General features: G+C 39.6%; 1 protein-coding gene across 4 annotated transcripts in view; it reads right to left on the bottom strand.

The window, feature by feature from the left end:
- The window catches only part of hmcn1 (hemicentin 1), a 551,025-nt gene extending 543,491 nt beyond the window's left edge, over nt 1-7,534 (bottom strand). For all 4 annotated transcript variants that reach the window (XM_063064023.1, XM_063064025.1, XM_063064024.1 and 1 more), the window contains exon 1: nt 7,021-7,534. In XM_063064023.1, the coding sequence (XP_062920093.1) occupies nt 7,021-7,300 (280 nt within the window). In that variant the 5' untranslated portion in view covers nt 7,301-7,534. The remainder of the gene's footprint in view (nt 1-7,020) is intronic.
- Between the last annotated feature and the right edge of the window lie 10,470 nt (nt 7,535-18,004).

The following is an 18,004-nucleotide window of genomic DNA, read 5'->3' as shown; positions in this document are numbered from 1 at the left end:
CTCAAACTTCCGCTAATGCCCCACCTCCCCCTTGTACCCCGTCCGTTATTTATTTATATACACACATTCTTTTTCTCTCTCTCCTTTTTCTCCCTCTGTCCCTCTCACTATACCCCCTGCCCATCCTCTGGGGTTTCACCCCCCCCTTTTCTTTCTCCCTAGGCCTCCTGTCCCATGATCCTCTCATATTCCTTTTGCTAATCAACTGTCCAGCTCTTGGCTACATCCCTCCCCCTCCTGTCTTCTCCTATCATTTTGGATCTCCCCCTCCCCCTCCTACTTTCAAATCTCTTACTAGCTCTTCTTTCAGTTAGTCCTGACGAAGGGTCTTGGCCTGAAACGTTGAATTACCTCTTCCTAGAGAAGCTGCCTGGCCTGCTGCATTCACCAGCAACTTTGATGTGTGTGGCTTGTATTTCTAGCATCTGCAGATTTCCTCGTGTTTGCATTTTTACTTCTCCCCTACTCTCCGCTTTCTGCTGTGAGCACTCCCTCCATGATTCCCTTGTCCATTTGTCGCTCCCCACTAATCTCTCTCCTGGCACATATGCCTGCAGGCAACAGAAATACTACACCTGCCCATTTACCTCCTTCTTCATGCCCATTCAGTGCACCAAACAATCATCCAGGTGAGACAACACTTCACCTGGGAAACTGTTGGGGCCTACTGTATCTGGTGCTCCCAATGCAACCTGCTCTACATTTTCATAGATATTGCCCGACCTGCTGAATTCCTCCAGCATTTTGTGTGTATTGCTCTCGTAATATGCCTAGAGGTGGTGGAAAGGCATTGGGAATTTAGAAATTAAGCTACTTTGTACAGGATATCCAACCTCTGACCTGCCCTTGGAAGCCACAGTATTTTTGCATAGTTCCAATTGATTTTATGATCAATGGTATCAATCAAGGTGTTGACAATAATGCCTTTAAGCACCAAGACTAGTCATTGAACCCTGCTGTTAGAGATGGGAGTTGCCTGGCACTTATGTGGTACTACTGTTACTGGCCACCTATCATCGCCCACTGGAATGCTGTTCAGATCCTACTGCAGGTGGAAGCTGTGAATGGATCCAGACATTATACAAATGTCCTACATCTGATTTTATGATGGAAGGAAAGTCAATGATGAAGTACCTAAAGATGGTTGGATCTTGGGCATCATGTCAGGAGTTCCTCAGGACAGAGTCCTCAGACCGACTTTACCGACTTCCAGCAATTGCAAACACCCTCCTCTGTGTGACTCCAAAAAGCAAAGCAGTTTCCCCTGGAGGCCCACTGGCTTCAATTTTACCCTGACCGATGATACCACAGTCAGTCAAACATTGCTTTGATTTCAAGGACAGTCTGTCCTAGCTTCACATTTGCACTCTTTGGGACCACAGTCAGAGCCAGGATAAGCTCAGTGATTCTGATAGAACCCAAACTGAGCATCAGTAAGCAGGTAACTAGAGTATGCTTGATAGTACTGTGACCCTTCCATCAATGTCCTGCAAACTAACAGCAGAATGATTAAGTAGCAAATCAGCTGGACTGGACTCCTCTTGTTTCACCCTTCCCCTACCGCATTTCCCTTTTTATTTACAACTAGAACATTTCCATTGGTGTAAGGTCCAGGAGTGCTAAAATTAATGGAACTGTACGACTGAATATACATTGATACACATTTGGGGGAATTTATATCATAAATAGAATCAAAGCAAGACTAGCAAAAGGAATAGCTCCCACTCAAATGCCCATCAATGCAAAGAAAATTTTATTTTCAAAAATATACCTTATTCATAAAATTTTTCTTTAGACACACTGTACACCTGCCACAATTGACAATAAAGCATACAATGTAATTTCCTTGCAAGAAATTGGAATGATACCAGCATATCGTAAAGTTTTCCCCCACCGCCATTCCATGAGTGATAATAATTGCAAAGGGCTTTTTTTGTTGCATATGTTCCAGACACTCAGTGTAATGGCAGGAGGACTTGCTAATGTGGCCTTCTTCATATTGCCTGTGTGGAAGCTGCAATGCATAGCCCTGCGCCTTGGAATGTGCCAGACTACAACACTAAGATGTGAGCATCTCTTCGCACTGGAAGACCTGCAAGTTTTGGGCAGACCAAGGAACGCCATTCACCAAGTTGGTAATTTTTCATCAGCATCTGATGTTTTCCTCAGAGTGTGTCCCTGGAAATAGAGCCATGTGTCCCATGTTTCACAACTGCATAGAATGAATTTTAATAAGGGGCACTGCATCTCTTTCCAGACTGCTTGTTAAATATATTTAGAAGAAGATGGATGATGGTCTTATTCTCACTGTAGCTACAGACAGACTCCTGTTGTACATGAAGGTTCTGTAAAGGAGTGCCCACTTCACCACCAGCCAAGCTAAGTCTTGATGCTTCTTTGAGATTTCTGGTTAGGAAAAATCCAGCCAAGTGATTTGGACAGTTATTCTGACATTTTCCACCTCTTCCTCCCAAAGGGCTTTGAGAACATTCCCTCCTGACCATTGCACGATTAGCCATTGTCTGTTGTTCACTTTATTTTCTTCTCTGTCAATAATCACACATAACTAGGATAAAGTAGGGCATATTTATGTTTTCTTAAGATCATCTCTTTTTCCGTGATCTTGAGACTTGTTTTCTATCACAATCCTGTAGAATTATTATTTTAGCCTACATTGTTCAAGCAGTTCCATCACTTCCTCAGATTTAGTCTGATAATTGACTCCATTTTGGGGACATATTTTGGACAATTCTTTAACCTTTGCTCCTATCATTGCCTACTCTACTTAAGGGTGTATTGATAATGCAGTTGAGAAATTGAGCAGAAAACAACATTGTTGTTCTTTGTTAAGGGGGTAAAATTAAGTTACCCACGTCACTGAAAGCCCCAAATGCCATTCTGACCAGTCTTGACCCTGCTACAATGATCACTATTTGGGTTGTGTTAAATCCTCAGTGAAGAAGTTCCCCTTAAGTCATCATAAAAAAAAGTCATGGAATTGGAGCAGTCTTAGTAAAATTACAAAACTTACAAGGTTTCAGAATTTGCAACGTATATGTTCATGTAAAACAGTGCCACCATGATGTCCTGTGATATTCTAAACTGGAAAACTTTAGTTGAACTGGAAAGGAAAACCTATTGATTGACTGGAAAATTGGCAATAATTCTTAAATGCACATTAACTAGAGTTATGCTATATTGAAGGTGCAGGCACAGCACTGAGTACTGTCCATCAGTAGCCACCAGGATCATATACAACATTTGTAGTCATTGAAATAGAAAGAATTTAAAAAATGAGGCACCAAAGCTTATTTTAACAAAGTTCTGTAATGTATTTTCAGTGTTGATGTAAAACAGGTCGTAGAAATACTACCTCTCTGAATATTTCTGTCCATTGTAAGATCCTGCCCAGCTGATTATTCAGAGCCTAGACAAATAGCTTATTCTTAAAATGTTGGAGTGTACCATCCTTATTCAAACAATATTTAAGGGTTTTATAGGGGTTATATATATGGTTTAGATATAGGTGTTAATATATAGGGTTTTCTGTCCATGTGGGCATGAAAGCCAAATAATTTGAATTGCATCTAATTTGTTTTCTCTCTTTCCTGATTCTGATTAAAGGTCTTTCACCTGAAACATTAATTCTATTAATCTTTGCATAGTTGTTGCATTACCTGCTGGATACTTCCAGCACTTCTAGTTTTAGTTTTGAATCTGCACTGTGGTTCTTTCTTTTTAACCTTCAAAATGTGGAATTCCAGCCTCTCGAATCCAAACTACAACATTTCAGGAATTTTCTTTAAAAATCCAGTCTAGTTTGTTTTGCTAATAAAACGATCCTTTAACCATCCTAATTCACGTGAAATTTAATCAAGACTGCTGCCTCTGCCTTTTGTTCTTTTCAATCATCTTAGCCTTCTTTTAAAATTCAGTATATACATTATGTCTCTAAACCCATTTCTTCTCTCCTCAAGCAATCAGTATTGCAAACTTATTACCACTCCAGTTGTGGCTTCTGAGGTGACTGAAAAGATCAATTTGAAACCCACAGATTGTGCCCCAGTTGGTCGCAAGGCTGTGCTGAGCGAGGTGGATGGGGACCTTGGCAAGGGGTGTGTTATTTGCATTGTTAATGCTGGGCATCTCTGTACCCTTAATGGACTCGAGATTCTCAATGCCATTCCTGTGCGGTCCTTTCCCATTTGGATTGGGCCATGGATTCCCAGGAATCACTAGGCACGTCATGGTTTTTTTTGAAGGGGTTTTGTGAACATCTTTCAATCCTTTCCTCGGTCCACCTAAAAATCTCTTCATGTCTCACGGTATTTCAGGCATTTAGTGTCAGACATGCAAACAATGGGGCTAACTGAGTAAAATTTGGACCTCGCTTCTGGGGATACTAGCCTAGGAGAGTATGCACAAATTTTGTCTGCACATTCTACCAGTGAACTTGTCATGAAAACAGTAGTCAATAAGCTGGTCTATGAATTAATGTAGCCTAACCAACACCACAAAAATAAAATTGGTCAGACTATACCAATCTTCCATCCATTTTAAATACATCAAACTAAAATGGACTACTACTAAACGTATTCCTTTAACAGTTCCAAGATGGCCTCATTCTGATAGTTTATTTGCTAGCAAGAGTTGGTGTAATTTTGGTTCTAATTCAGTTTCTGAATTAGTGTTACAGTCTCAAGTATACATTGTTTATTTATTTATCGAGATTCAACACGGAGTGGGCTTGTCCGGCCCCTTGAGCCATGCTGCCCAGAAAACCCCCAACTTAACCTTAGCCTAATCACAGGACTACTTATAATGACAAATTAACCTACCAACTTTGGACTGTGGGAGGAAACCAGCGCACTCAGAGGAAACCCATGCGATTACAGAGAGAATGTACAAACTCCTTCCAAGCACCGGTGGGAATTGAACCCAGGTTGCTGGTATTGTAAAGCGTTGTGCTAACCATTTGCTACCATGCCGTCCCAATATATACATGCCTCTCACTATTGATTCTCACATGCAAGGACCAGAAAAATAAGGTATCGTTGTCGGATACAAGTGAGCACTATAGAAATCTCTCAGATTAACTTGATGTTGCTGTGATAACCAAATCAATGGTACAGCATCTCCAGTATAGTTGCAGTGCTTGTGGTCTGCACTAATTGTTCAGAAGATATTGTACATGTTAGCCCAGTTGAGCTCCACAGACACAGTGTAACTGTAGGGATGCAATCTGGAGTTTGTAGGACTACTCTCTGCATAAATGGTCCAACTTGATAAAGCAGATCCTATTGGATTAGAACATTAGAGGATTCCAATGTTTTACTATGGAACATTTTTTTTATAGAGTCTGTTCTATCCCTCAAAGACCCTCATCATCCAGGCCATGGTCTCTTCTTGCTGCTACCAATGGGCAGGAGGTACAGGAGCCTTAGGTTCCACATGGCCCGGATTAGAAACGGTTATTAGTACCCTTCAACCATTAGGCTCCTGTATGGGTCAGTTCACTCACCTCAGCACTGACTCCACAACCTGCAGACTGAATTCCAAGGACTCCACAACTCATGTTCTCCCTATTCGTTATTTATTTTTCTATTATTTGCACGATTTGTCTTTTTTGCACATTGGTTGTTTGTTAGTCTTTGTCATTTATAGTTTTTCGTAGATTCTATTGTATTTCTTTATTTTCCTGTAAATGCCGTCAAGAAAACGAATCTCAAGGTAGAATGTGGTGACAGAAACATACTTTGATAATAAACTCACTTTGAGCCTTGAACTGAGGAATTACTGCCCTATTTAAAAATTACGATTTCTATATATTTATGTAAGCACTTTTCACACTCGAGCAATGAAACATTAACAATTAAACAGTTTTGCAGTGCAGTTAACTTTGTCACATTCAAAACTTGCAGTCATAAGTGCGCAATAAGGTCACAAAATGAACAACGTGATAATGCCGAGCTAATTGTTTTGAGTCATGCTGATTAAAGGATAAATAACGGCCAGGACACCAGGAATAACCAGAGAGTGATGAACAAGTTATTGTCGCTGAATTATTTCTGCCTGCGACTTCTACTGTCTTAGCGAAGTGCACCGCACTTCTAAAATCGCACTCCCTTACGCAGTTTTACCAGCAACGTTTTATTGATGTGTAAACAACTTCCTCCCATTCCACCCTCTATCAATGTGCAATGTCGCATCCTTTCACCAAATGAGATAAATCCCTGCCACCGCCCTCCCCAAAAAAATTCGGCGGGGAATGTGAACTTTTCCCAGCAAAAAAGGGGATCTACAGTATTCGACATTGCTGTGGACCCCTGTGGTTTGGAAATGTGAGATTGCTGAGAATGTGGCTTCTGCAGTTGACCTCTAGCTCATGCTGGGGGGGGGGGGAATAATCCCGGGTCTTGTTCAAATCGGAATTATAGCATCAATGAAGCTGACTTTTATTCAACCCACCTCAATGACAAATTGCCTGCCAAGTACAATATACTCGATATTTCCCATGATCCGGGGAACGGCATGGATTCCAGTTCTCCTGCTGTTGGTCCATTCCATGTAGTCCCCACTACAAACTGCTCATTTCATCCTGCTGAGAAATGGCATTTAATTTGTCCCAGATTCTGAACTCTGTTTCCCTGCCCTTTCATAGTCTGACACAAGTCCTCACTCCCCGAGGAGCTGAGCGTGTTTCAGACAGCTCGCCGCTCAAAGCAGCAGGCGTTCGTTCCGAGGACAGCGGTGTGTTAAATAGGGCCCTAAGTCTACTCAGCGGGACAAAGAGGTGCTGGGGGTGAGGGAAGTGTCCTTGCTAACTTACATTTTGCCAAAGAAATTGCAAATGTTTTGAAACAGTGGGGAGAACTATTCTCGGTTCATTCAACAGTAAGAACAGCAATGTGTTTAATGAAAAAAATAGTAATCTGGGTGTGTTTCGAACACCCGAAGAAATGCGCCCAAAACGTCACTACGATAAAATCGGCCCGTGTCAGAAATCAACATCAACCTTACCTGGGTCGTGAAAGGGTATAAGAGCGAAGTTATACAGAGGCTTCTTGGGTCGGCTTAAGGATGCCTCCAAGATCTTTGAAGCTCCTTCAATAACTTGGACCAAGTCATCATACATGGACCCGGTCACATCAAACACAAAAGCCAGGGTGGAGGCTCCCTCCGGGACATCCTGCGCCTCCTGCCCGCCCTCAGGAGCATCTTGAACGGTCGGACAGAAGAGCAGGGCAAGGCACACGATGAAAGTTTTAATTTCCCATCTCATGTTCATTGGTACAATCATCTTAAACTCCGTCCTCCAAAAGTCAAACGACGTGTAAATCTAGGCGATGCATTTAAAAAGCAAAGATTTGATCTGCAAGGCAATAGAAATGAACTTTTCTCACATCTGGTTCTGATCTCCAGAGGTTGTTCAAAGGTGCAGATGCTCCGCCGGTCTCCCCTTGCCTCCTGTTGTACAGTTAGACTGGGGTGAAGTGGCCGGATCTGAGGAATAGCCTGACTGTGAGAAGAATTGGTTCAGACTGTAAGCTCTACTGCTCGGGTCAGCCTCTTCCCTCTCCGCAACAAGGCAAGATGATACCCTGGTGAGCGCTGTGTGCCGATTGGAGCACACTACACAGGAGTCATTCGGATTTTAGGGGCCCGCTTCGGGGCGAGTGCTAAGTTTAAAGGTCAGCCCTCAGTACTGTTGACTCCAGGGATCAATGGAAAAATGCACCGCGCGTTCAGCACGTTTTTAAAGTTTTTTTTTCCAAAGCGAGTTCGATAATTATAAGTATGTTTGTAATTAAAATTGATGGAGTTGGGCTGGGAGCCGGCATTTAATTACATCACTAGTTGCAGATCCAACGTAATTACAAGAAAACAGATTAGCTCTGGGTCATTGATGAAGGCGCGGACGTGAAGCTTCTACTTAGCAGAAATACTGGAGAAAATAGAAGAGACTGCGTTATCTCTGTCTTAAACTGCACACCAGATCGGCATTGAGAAATCTCAGTAGTACCTGCTGACAGCATGCTTCTGGACTTGGCGAACTGCGTGTCAATTGTGTTGCCCATTAAGATCGGTTGCTTTTTTAATAGAATAGACATTTTCCTTTAGATGAGCGCCTCTTCTCGAAAAGAGAGAAAACGTTTTACAATAAGATTATTATTAAACACAGAGACAAACGGGAAAGTCAGATTCCGGATTTGAGTTGCAGCGTCACGATCCTTGCCTTCCCAAGACGGTTTCTCTTCCAAGTGAAATCATTTTCTTATCAGCATTAATATCTCTTTGGTCATTAGCAGTGTGTGGAATAAGAAAGTATGTTACATTAAGTAATTGCACACAAACTACTGAATGTTATATTTTGGTGGTTGAAATATTCCCTGCAACCTATTCCATAATGCTATTTCTTTAAACCTGTAACAAAGAAGAGCAGTGAGTTATAGGCTCGAGTGCTATAAAGGTGTGTAGTATTGAGATGGTTGTTTCTGGAATTCACCCACCCAAATGCTGTCAATGAAGTACCTGATAAAAATGTAAACCACATATGCACAGACACAAGGGATTCCACAGATGCTGGAAATACAAAAGCAGGGCTGGTGAACCCTTTTTGAGAGCGTGAGCCCAAAAAATCTAAAGTATTCTCTCACATGCCCTGGTAATTTTGATTAATTTAGGATACTTTTGAAACTTTTTTTAAAAGGGTGAGTACTGCTGGTTATTTACGTAGATCCATTGTTTTACTATGAATAAAATACATTGAAATAAATGAAGCATTTTAGAAAATCTGATCAAAAATTATTAATATTAATCTTTTAAGTAGACAATTGAAAAATCCTCATGTAGGTACTAAACTACATATAAAGCATTTATAACATTATTTTCACTGAATTTCCAGTGTTGGATTACAAATGACAGCAGAAAATATATAAGCAGAGCGACGCCAATGCCAATCGGCCCAGAAGTTTATTATACAACTACTGATGCATACACCAGGTCTGTCACGATTTCAAAACATATCAACCAGTTTTGATTAATCACACATGCAGATACCATTCAGAAAACAACTGTTGGTTTCTCTGTCAAAGGCAGACCTGATTAGCTACAGGTTTGGTTGGCTTATACCCAATATAGCCAATCTTGCCAGATGGACTGGCATAACTGTCTGCAGATGTTTACATTTGAATGTACAGTTCTCCTTGACTGATGGAATGAAAAACTATGAAATACAGCAAATGAATTATTGCAAGTTTAGCCTCTTCGTCAAGACAGAATGAATTTGTGGAATATTTATTTTGCGGAAATGTCAATAGAACGAGGACTGCTTTGGAAAGTTGTCAGGCTTTTCTCTTGGATTAGTCCTCTCCATGAAGTACCAAATGGCACATTGCAAGTTGTAGAAAATCGGGACTTCTGCTGACAACCAATGCCGTGATCATTACTTGAGCTGTGTCTCCCCCTACTGGTAGATGGGCTGCAATTAAATAATACTAAGTCGATAGAAGAGATTTAGATGACTCCAATGTGCTTTAGTGCATATGGAGACTGCACATTACGGCACAATGGAGCATCTGGGGATGTCAATAAACAACTAGATGAATAATGCATCAGAAATAAACTGAGTAACACAAACAACAGGAATTCTGCAGATGCTGGAAATTCAAGCAACACACATCAAAGTTGCTGGTGAACGCAGCAGGCCAGGCAGCTCCGTCAGTCCTGACGAAGGGTCTCGGCTTGAAACGTCGACTGCACCTCTTCCTAGAGATGCTGCCTGGCCTGCTGCGTTCACCAGCAACTTTTATGTGTGTTGCTTAAACTGAGTAATAATCTGCTTTTTGCAAGGTATTATGAAATAGAGTTCCTTTATATATAGTTAAGTACAAACATCTAGTTTGTCTACAAACACAACAGTCAGTCTGTGTTTGCAGGAACATCTCTGACTCCATCACACTGAGCACTGGATCCCCACAAGGCTGTGTGCTAAGCCCATTGCTGTTTACACTGCTAACACATGACTGTGCAGCCAGATTCAAGGAGAACCTAATCATTAAATTTGCAGATGATACCACAGTGGTGGGGATCATCAGCAAAAATGATGAAACAATGTACAGGGAGGAGGTCAAACACCTATAGAGCTGGTGCAGTGATAACAACTTGATGCTTAATGTCACCAGAACCAAGGAGATGACCGCCGATTTCAGACAGTCTCAGCATGAGCACACACCCCTCAGCATCAGCGGCTCCACAATGGAGAGAGTGAAAAACATCAAGTTCCTTCGGACAATCTCACCTGGTCCAGGAACACCACTGGGATTGTGAAACGGGCCCAGCAGAGATTGCACTTTCTGAGGAAGCTTAAACAAGCATCACTCCCCGCTAACATCTTAACTACATTCTACAGAGGCATGGTTGAGAGTGTGCTGACCTTTTGCATCACAACCTGATACTCCAGCTGCAGTGCTGTCAACAAAATAGCCTTGCAGAGGGTGGTTAGGGGAGCAGAGAAGGTTATTGGGATCTCCCTACCTTCTGTCCAAGACCTCTTTCAGAGTCGATGCCTCCAGAAGACAGGTACATCATTAAAGACCCCTCACACCCTCTCCATGAACTGTTTGTTCTTCTGCCATCAGGCAAACGTTACAGGAGCATTTAAACTAAAACCACAAGGCTACTAAACAGCTTCCTCCCACAGGCTGTCAGACTGCTAAATAGCTGCTCTACCTGACTCTGCTTTGGACACTTTTAACTTGCACTGGACACTTATAACTTGATTTTAATTGACATATAGCTGTTGTGTTTTACTATTTATTGTTACGTTCATTATTTAATGTTGCGTTTGTTATGTTATGATTGCACTGCTCCTGAGAAACGCTGTCTCATTCTGCCCTGCAGAGCTGATGTACGGTTAGAATGACAATAACGTTTTTTGAATCTTGAATCTTGAATGTTAGTTTCTTTACAATAACACATCACTGTTAACGATTCCTCTCAGCTGGCCTCCCCTCTTCTGATCAGGATGTTAAACTGTTCTGGTGAGAAAAAGAACAGTAGGGACAATGACAACTTTCAAAAACAAAGCACCTTTCTTATCTCAGCTAGGGAATTAGTTTGAACAGCTAAACTGTAGGCAAACCTCAAGGCCACAATGTACTCTGCAAGGTCTTGCAAACAGCAATTGGCTTTTTATCATTTACATTTCAAAAGAAATTTGAAGGAAGGTGTAAATGAGTGGGAAAAACCTACTGTTACACTGGTTAAACCAGATGGGAGCCCAAATCTTACTGTTTCAGACACCATAGCAAGAGTGCCCTTGTTGCAACTCTGGGAGATTTACTAACTGCAGATCCTGCAATCCCCTTTCACCAAGCAAGCCTTTCCATCTGGGTCTAACAAAGGAAGAGTTAGTGAGGGACACAAGGAAACAAATAAGCCTGAGGTGTATCAAGAAGCGCCTCACCATATAACTTCACAGACACGCATGGGATTCTATGGGTTTTCAGCAACATACAGAAAATGCTGGAGGAACTCGGCAGGTCAGGCAGCACCTAAGAGGGGAAATAAACAGTTGGCATTTTGGGCTGAGACCCATCATCAGGACTGGAAAGGAAGGCAGAATAAGATGTGTGGGGGGAAGGGAAAGAGTACAAGCTGGCAGGTGATAGGTGAGACCAGGTGAGGGGCAAGGTGGGTGGGGGGGGAGTTGAAGTGAGAAGGTGGGAGTTGACAGGCGGGAGAGATAAAGGAATCTAATAGGAGAGGACAGTGGACCAAGGAATAGAGGGAAGGAGGTGGAGAACTAAAGGAAGGTGACGGGCAGGTCATGAGGGCAAGGGAGGGGAAGAGAAGGGGTAAATAGATTGCATGTTTTGCAGCAGCAAGTCAGTGCAATACAAAAAAATTAATATAAATTACAATAAGAATATATTTAATAAGTGCAAAAAGAGAGCAAAATACTGAAGTAGTGTTCATTGGTTCATGGACAATTCAGAAATCTGGAGGGAAAAAAAACTGTTCCTAAAATGTTGAGTGGTCATCTTCCGGCTCCTGGACCTCCTCACTAATAGTAGTAATGAGAAGAGGATGGTGAGGGTGCCTTATGATGGATGCCGCTTTCTTGAGGATCACCTTTTCAACGTGTGCTTGATGGTGGGGAAGCTAGCACCCATGAGTGAGCTAGTTGGGTTTACAACACTCTGCAGCTTTTTCGGATCCTGAGCATTGGTGATTCCATACCAGATGTGATGCAACCAGTTAGAATGCTCTTCATGGTACATCACTATCTCAGAGGACCTGTCCTGGACCCATCACATAAATATAATTGCAAAGAAAGTGCAACAGCACCTCTACTTCCTCGGGAGTCTGCGGAAATTTGGCATGTCATCAAAAATCTTGGGAAAATTGTATAGAGGTGTGGTGCAAAGTGTGCTGACTGACTGCATTACGGCCTGGTACCAATGCCTTTGAGCAGAAAATCCTACAAGAGGTAGTGGATTTAGCCCAGCACATCAGGGGTAAAACCTATCAACCATTGAGTCCATCTACACGTACATTGTCATAGAAAAGCAACATCCATCATCAAAGATCCTCACCACCCAGGCCATGCTCTTTTCTCACTGCTGCCATCAAGTGGAAGGTACAGATGCCTCAGGACTCACAACACCAGGTTCAACAACAGTTACTACCCCTCAACCATCAGATTCTTGAACAAAAGGAGATAACTACGCTCATTTAAGGACTCTTTTTTTCATGCTCATTATTTATTGTTATTTATTTACTGTATATCTGTATTTGCACAGTTAGTTAAGCATTGATCCTGTTTACAGTTACTGTTCTATAGATTTACTAAGTATGCCCACAGAAAAAGAATCAGGGTTGTATGTGGCAACATGTATGTACTCTGATAAAAAATTTTACTCTGAACTTTAAACTGTAAAAATTTGCTAAGAGTCTTTGCTGATATACTAAATTTCTACAAACCCCTAATGAAATATAATGTTGCCATGGCTTCTTCGTAATTGTATCAATATGTGATAGACACAGGAACTTGAAGCTGCTCACCTTTCCCACTGCTGACCCCTCAATGAGAACTGTTGTGTGTTCTCCTGATTACCTCCTTCCTGAAGTTCATAATCAATTCCTCAGTCTTACGGGCATTGAGTGCAAAGTTGTTGCTGCATTGCCCAAACAGCCAGAGTACCGCACTCCTTGTCACCATCGGAGATTCTGCCAACAACAGTTGTGTCATTTGTGAATTTATAGATGGCATTTGGGCTGAGTCTACACTTTAAGTGATAATTCATGCACAAGAGCAGGAATTTCATAAAAATCACAGTAAAATTATGCACATGATACCACTTTTGTGGAGTTAACAAGGATGTAACACCATCGGTCAGCAGCTTATGTTGATCCACAACTCATGGGCTTTCCTCACCATATGTTAGCATATCTTTGTTTTACACAACAATGGTACAAACTATTTTCAAGAAAATTTGTCCTAGAATAACTGCTATAAAGTGATGTTTCTTTTGGTAAAAGACATTTGTTAGCACAACTTCAGAGTTAAACCTTTTAAGAAAAATAAACCAACTGTCAAGTAGACAATATATGCGTTTTTAACTATGCACTTGTATTCTGAGATGAACTTATAAACCAATATCTATGTTAAAGACTCTATGGCAACATTTTTATGAACAACAGAGTTCTCTCCAGAGTTCCGGTCAATATTTATCCCTCGGTCAATATTTATCCCTCAGTCAATATAAGTAACAGATCATCTGATCATTAGTCTATAATATGGTAATAGTTTGCAGTGGGCAAATTGGCTGCTGCACCTCCTACTTCATAACAGCAAACACACTATAAAAGTACTTCATTGGCTGTAAAGGTGTTAATATGTCAGTTAACCAATAATATAATTTAAGTAATTGCTTTTGAATTTTTAAAAATATTGTAATATAATTATACAAGACAGAACACAAAGCCTATACAAAATTTTAATACAATCAAGAGCTCTCCTAAAAAATTCTTGTAACTCCTATAAATAGTAAATAATTATGCTTGGTATCTATTTTCATGAGTTGTGGATCTTACAGCCTTTGTTTGCAATTATTTAAATAAATAAGCCAAATTATTTCATTGTTAAAAGGAATTTTCAAAACAATAATCTATTGGAAGTTAACAGCAATTATTAATCTTAAGCAACACACACAAAATGCTGGAGCAACTCAGCAGGCTAGGCAGAATCTATGGTAAAAAAGCACAGTTGACATTTCTGGCCGGGTTTTTCCTGGTGGTAGCTGATGGAGTAAGAGCAATCTGCCGTTGCTCCAACTCTAATTATCTTACTATTTCCAACCTGTCTTGAAGCTTATTTTTTAAGTGTGATATTCTTTCATTAGGACTGGAAGGAGTGTCAGAGGTACTAAAAAGGATGATCTCCCTACTTCTTTGGATTCTATTATGGATCTGCTGCAAAGTCATACATGAGAAGCCTCTGAGAAGTTTCAACAATTCAGCTCTGAATTTAAACAAATAGATGGTAAATTGGATTCTATTCAACAAACTCTTAACGAACATGATAAATGTATAAAAAATAATGAAACAATTTTGTCGTCTCTGGAAACGGAAATGGATGAATTGCAAAAGCTTTGTAAAAGCAATCTCAGTCCAACGAAAAGTTAAGACAGAAGATGATCAACCTAGAAAGTAGTAGAAGAAACAACCTACGGGTTCTGGGTCTCGAAGAATTAATCAAAGGTAATCATCCTATGGAATTTTTTGCAAACTTTTTGGGAGAATTATTTCCAGAAATTTTGACATCTTTGCCTATGATTGATCAAGTTTACAGATCTCCTGTGTTTAGACCTCCTAAGGGAGATAGACCAAGATCAGTAATAATCTGTTTTCATGAATTTCAAACAAAGGAACTGTTAATTCGCGAATCTCTCCTGAGGTTATGCAGGAACATGCTAAATTCAAAGAAGTTATGTCCGTGTTTTTTAACAAGGGTTTCAAGCCTTCCCTTCGCTACCCAGCCTGACTCAGAATCACACTTAAAGATGGATCTTCCAAATGGTTTTGTTCGACTGTTGAAGCACAAAGGTTTTTAAAATCCGAAGGCTAGCTGTTTAATTTGTCTTTACATGAAGACACAAGATTAAATGAGAAACGTTTAATTTGCGGATCTCGTCGAAGGGGCATGATTGGTTATAGGTTGGAATATTAAGATCCTCGAAGATTATTCATTTGAGGTTATGCAGGAATATGCTAAGTGTAAACAAGCTTTGAGGGATTTTTTTTAACAAAGGTCTCAAGCCATCCCCTGGCTACCCAGTTTGACTGAGAAACTCATTAAAGATGGATCCTTCGAATAGTTTCGTTTGAATGCTGAAGCACAAAGATTTTTTAAATTTGAAGGCTAACTGCTTAGTCTGTTTTTCATGAAGATACAAGATTAATGGTTAATGTCTTTCTGTATGAATAATTGCATCTTTTACTTTTGGTAAACCTTTGTAACTAATTTCTTTTTGTATTTTTAATACTGTATTTTTGATATATGAGAATTGAATTTCTTGTTTGGATATTGTTTTGTCTAGGTTGGAATATAAATAACCTTGAAACTAATTGGAGCGATCACCAGGTTTTTTGGGGGGTTGTCCGTAGTTGTAGATGCCGGCTTTCTATTGGTCGGCCTTTTTTCTTTGGGAGGTGGGCGGGGGTATGGTTTTTTTTCTCAGAAGCTGTTTTCGAATTTTTAGCCAACTTGTTGCTTGGTTACCATTTCTCAAGATTTATGGGTTGGTTTTAACTTACATTTTAACCCTTCCTTTAAATAATATTAAAAATGGACCAAGCTATTAATTTACTCAGTTTTAATGTGAAAGGGTTAAATCACTCTGTTAAATGTAGAAAGATTTTTTCTTTTATTAGGAAATTTAAGGTTCCTATTATTTTCTTACAAGAAACTCACATACGCAAATGTGATAATTTACGGTTTTTTTAGCCGTTGGAATGGACTTTGTTTTCATTCTTCTTTTCAGGCTAAATCTAGAGGAGTTTCAACTCTTATAGATAATACACTTTCCTTTGTCCAACATAAAGTAGTGTCTGATACCAATGGACGTTTTGTTATAGTTTCAGGCAAAATGATTCAGGATTCTTTGAGCATTTGTTTTTCATTTTTACCAGCTCTGAGTCTTTATTCTCTGGTGATGGGAGGAGATTTTAACAGTTGGCTAGACCCAATTTTAGACCGATCATCTTCTAAACCAATGTCTCTTAACAAATCAGCTTTGTTTATTCAATCTTTTTTATTGAAGTGTGGTATTGTTGATATTTGGCGTTTTTTACATCCTTTAGATAGGGAGTACTTGGTTTTTTTTTTGCCATGTCCATCGTACATATTCCAGGATTGATTTTTTTTATCGATAGTCAAATGATTTCATCAGTTCGTTCCTGTGAATATAAAGAGAATGCAATCTCAGATCACGGTCCTGTATTTCTATCTTTAAATCTCCTTGGTTTTCCCCAAACAAATAGATTTTTGCGTTTTAATACAACTTTGTTATCTGATAAGGAATTTTTAAAATTTCTAGAGAGGCATATTATTTTGTTTTTGAAGAGAATAAAAAGGAAGTGACTTCTAATCTTATTGTATGGGATACTTTCAAGGCCTATATTAGAGGACAAATTATTTCTTATACTGTGAGTGTTAAGAATAAAGCTAATAAAGAAAGAATTCGCCAATCAATTGAAACAATTAGATCAAAAATATGCTACAGCTCCAGATTCTGTTTTATATAAAAGACGTGTTGAAGTTAAAACTAAATATGATCTTCTGTTAACATATCCAATTGAAACTCAAATTCTTAAAGATAAAACTCATTTTTACATTCATGGAGATAAATCAGGCAAAGTATTGGCCAACCAATTAAAAATTTCTGTTGTTAAACGACAAATTAAAGAAATTTGTAAAACTAATGGTGATAGGACAACTGATCACTCTGAAATAAATGATACCTTTGGAGAATTCTATTCTAAACTTTATAGTTCTGATTCTCCCAAAGATAGTACTGTAATGAATAATTTTCTGGATCAATTAAATATCCCTGCACTTTCTGCAGATAATTGCAAACAGATGGATCAACTCATTTCTTATGAGGAAATTGCTGAGGCTGTACGTTCATTACACTCGTGGAAGGCTCTGGGTTCAGATGGATTTTCTGGAGAATTCTATAAGGCTTTTTCCTCATTAATTATACCGCAGTTACACTTAGTTTTTTTGGATTCTTTCAAATTGGGTAGCTCGCCTCAATCTTTCTATGAAGCTTCTATTTCACTTATTGTGAAAAAGAACAAGTACCCAACTGAAAGCTCTTCATATAGACCAATTTCATTACTTAATGTTGATACTAAAATCCTTTCTAAAGTTCTGGCTCGTAGGATTGAAAATAATTTACCTTCTATTATCTCTGATGATCAGACTGGATTTATTAAAAAACCGACATTCCCATTTTAATATACACCGTGTTTTAAATGTTACCTACTCTCCTTCTCAGGAGATATCAGAATGTGTGATATCCTTAGATGCTGAGAAGGCCTTTGATCAGGTTGAATGGAATTATTTATTTAAAACCTTAGAAAAATTTAATTTTGGACCAGATTTGATTCAATGGATTAAATTACTTTATCTATCTCCTTCTGCTCAAGTTCTTACTAACTTTCAAAGTTCCAAACCATTTAAACTTCACCGCGGAACTAGACAAGGTTGTCCGTTGAGTCCTTTGCTCTTTGATTTAGCTTTAGAACCCCTAGCCATTGGAGAATCTAGTGATATCTGTGGTATTTTAAGGAGAGGATTTACTCACAAAATCTCGCTTTACACTGATGATATATTGCTTTTTATCTCCTATGTTGAGACCTCATTTCCTTGCGTACTTTCTTTACTCTCCCGTTTTAGCCAGATTTCAGGATATAAATTGATCCTACATAAGAG

This window comes from Mobula hypostoma, chromosome 12, assembly GCF_963921235.1.
Source record: "Mobula hypostoma chromosome 12, sMobHyp1.1, whole genome shotgun sequence".
NCBI classification, from domain to species: Eukaryota; Metazoa; Chordata; class Chondrichthyes; order Myliobatiformes; family Myliobatidae; genus Mobula; species Mobula hypostoma.
The sequence above is the reverse complement of the archived record's forward strand: the minus strand, read 5'-3'. Positions and strand labels throughout refer to the sequence as shown.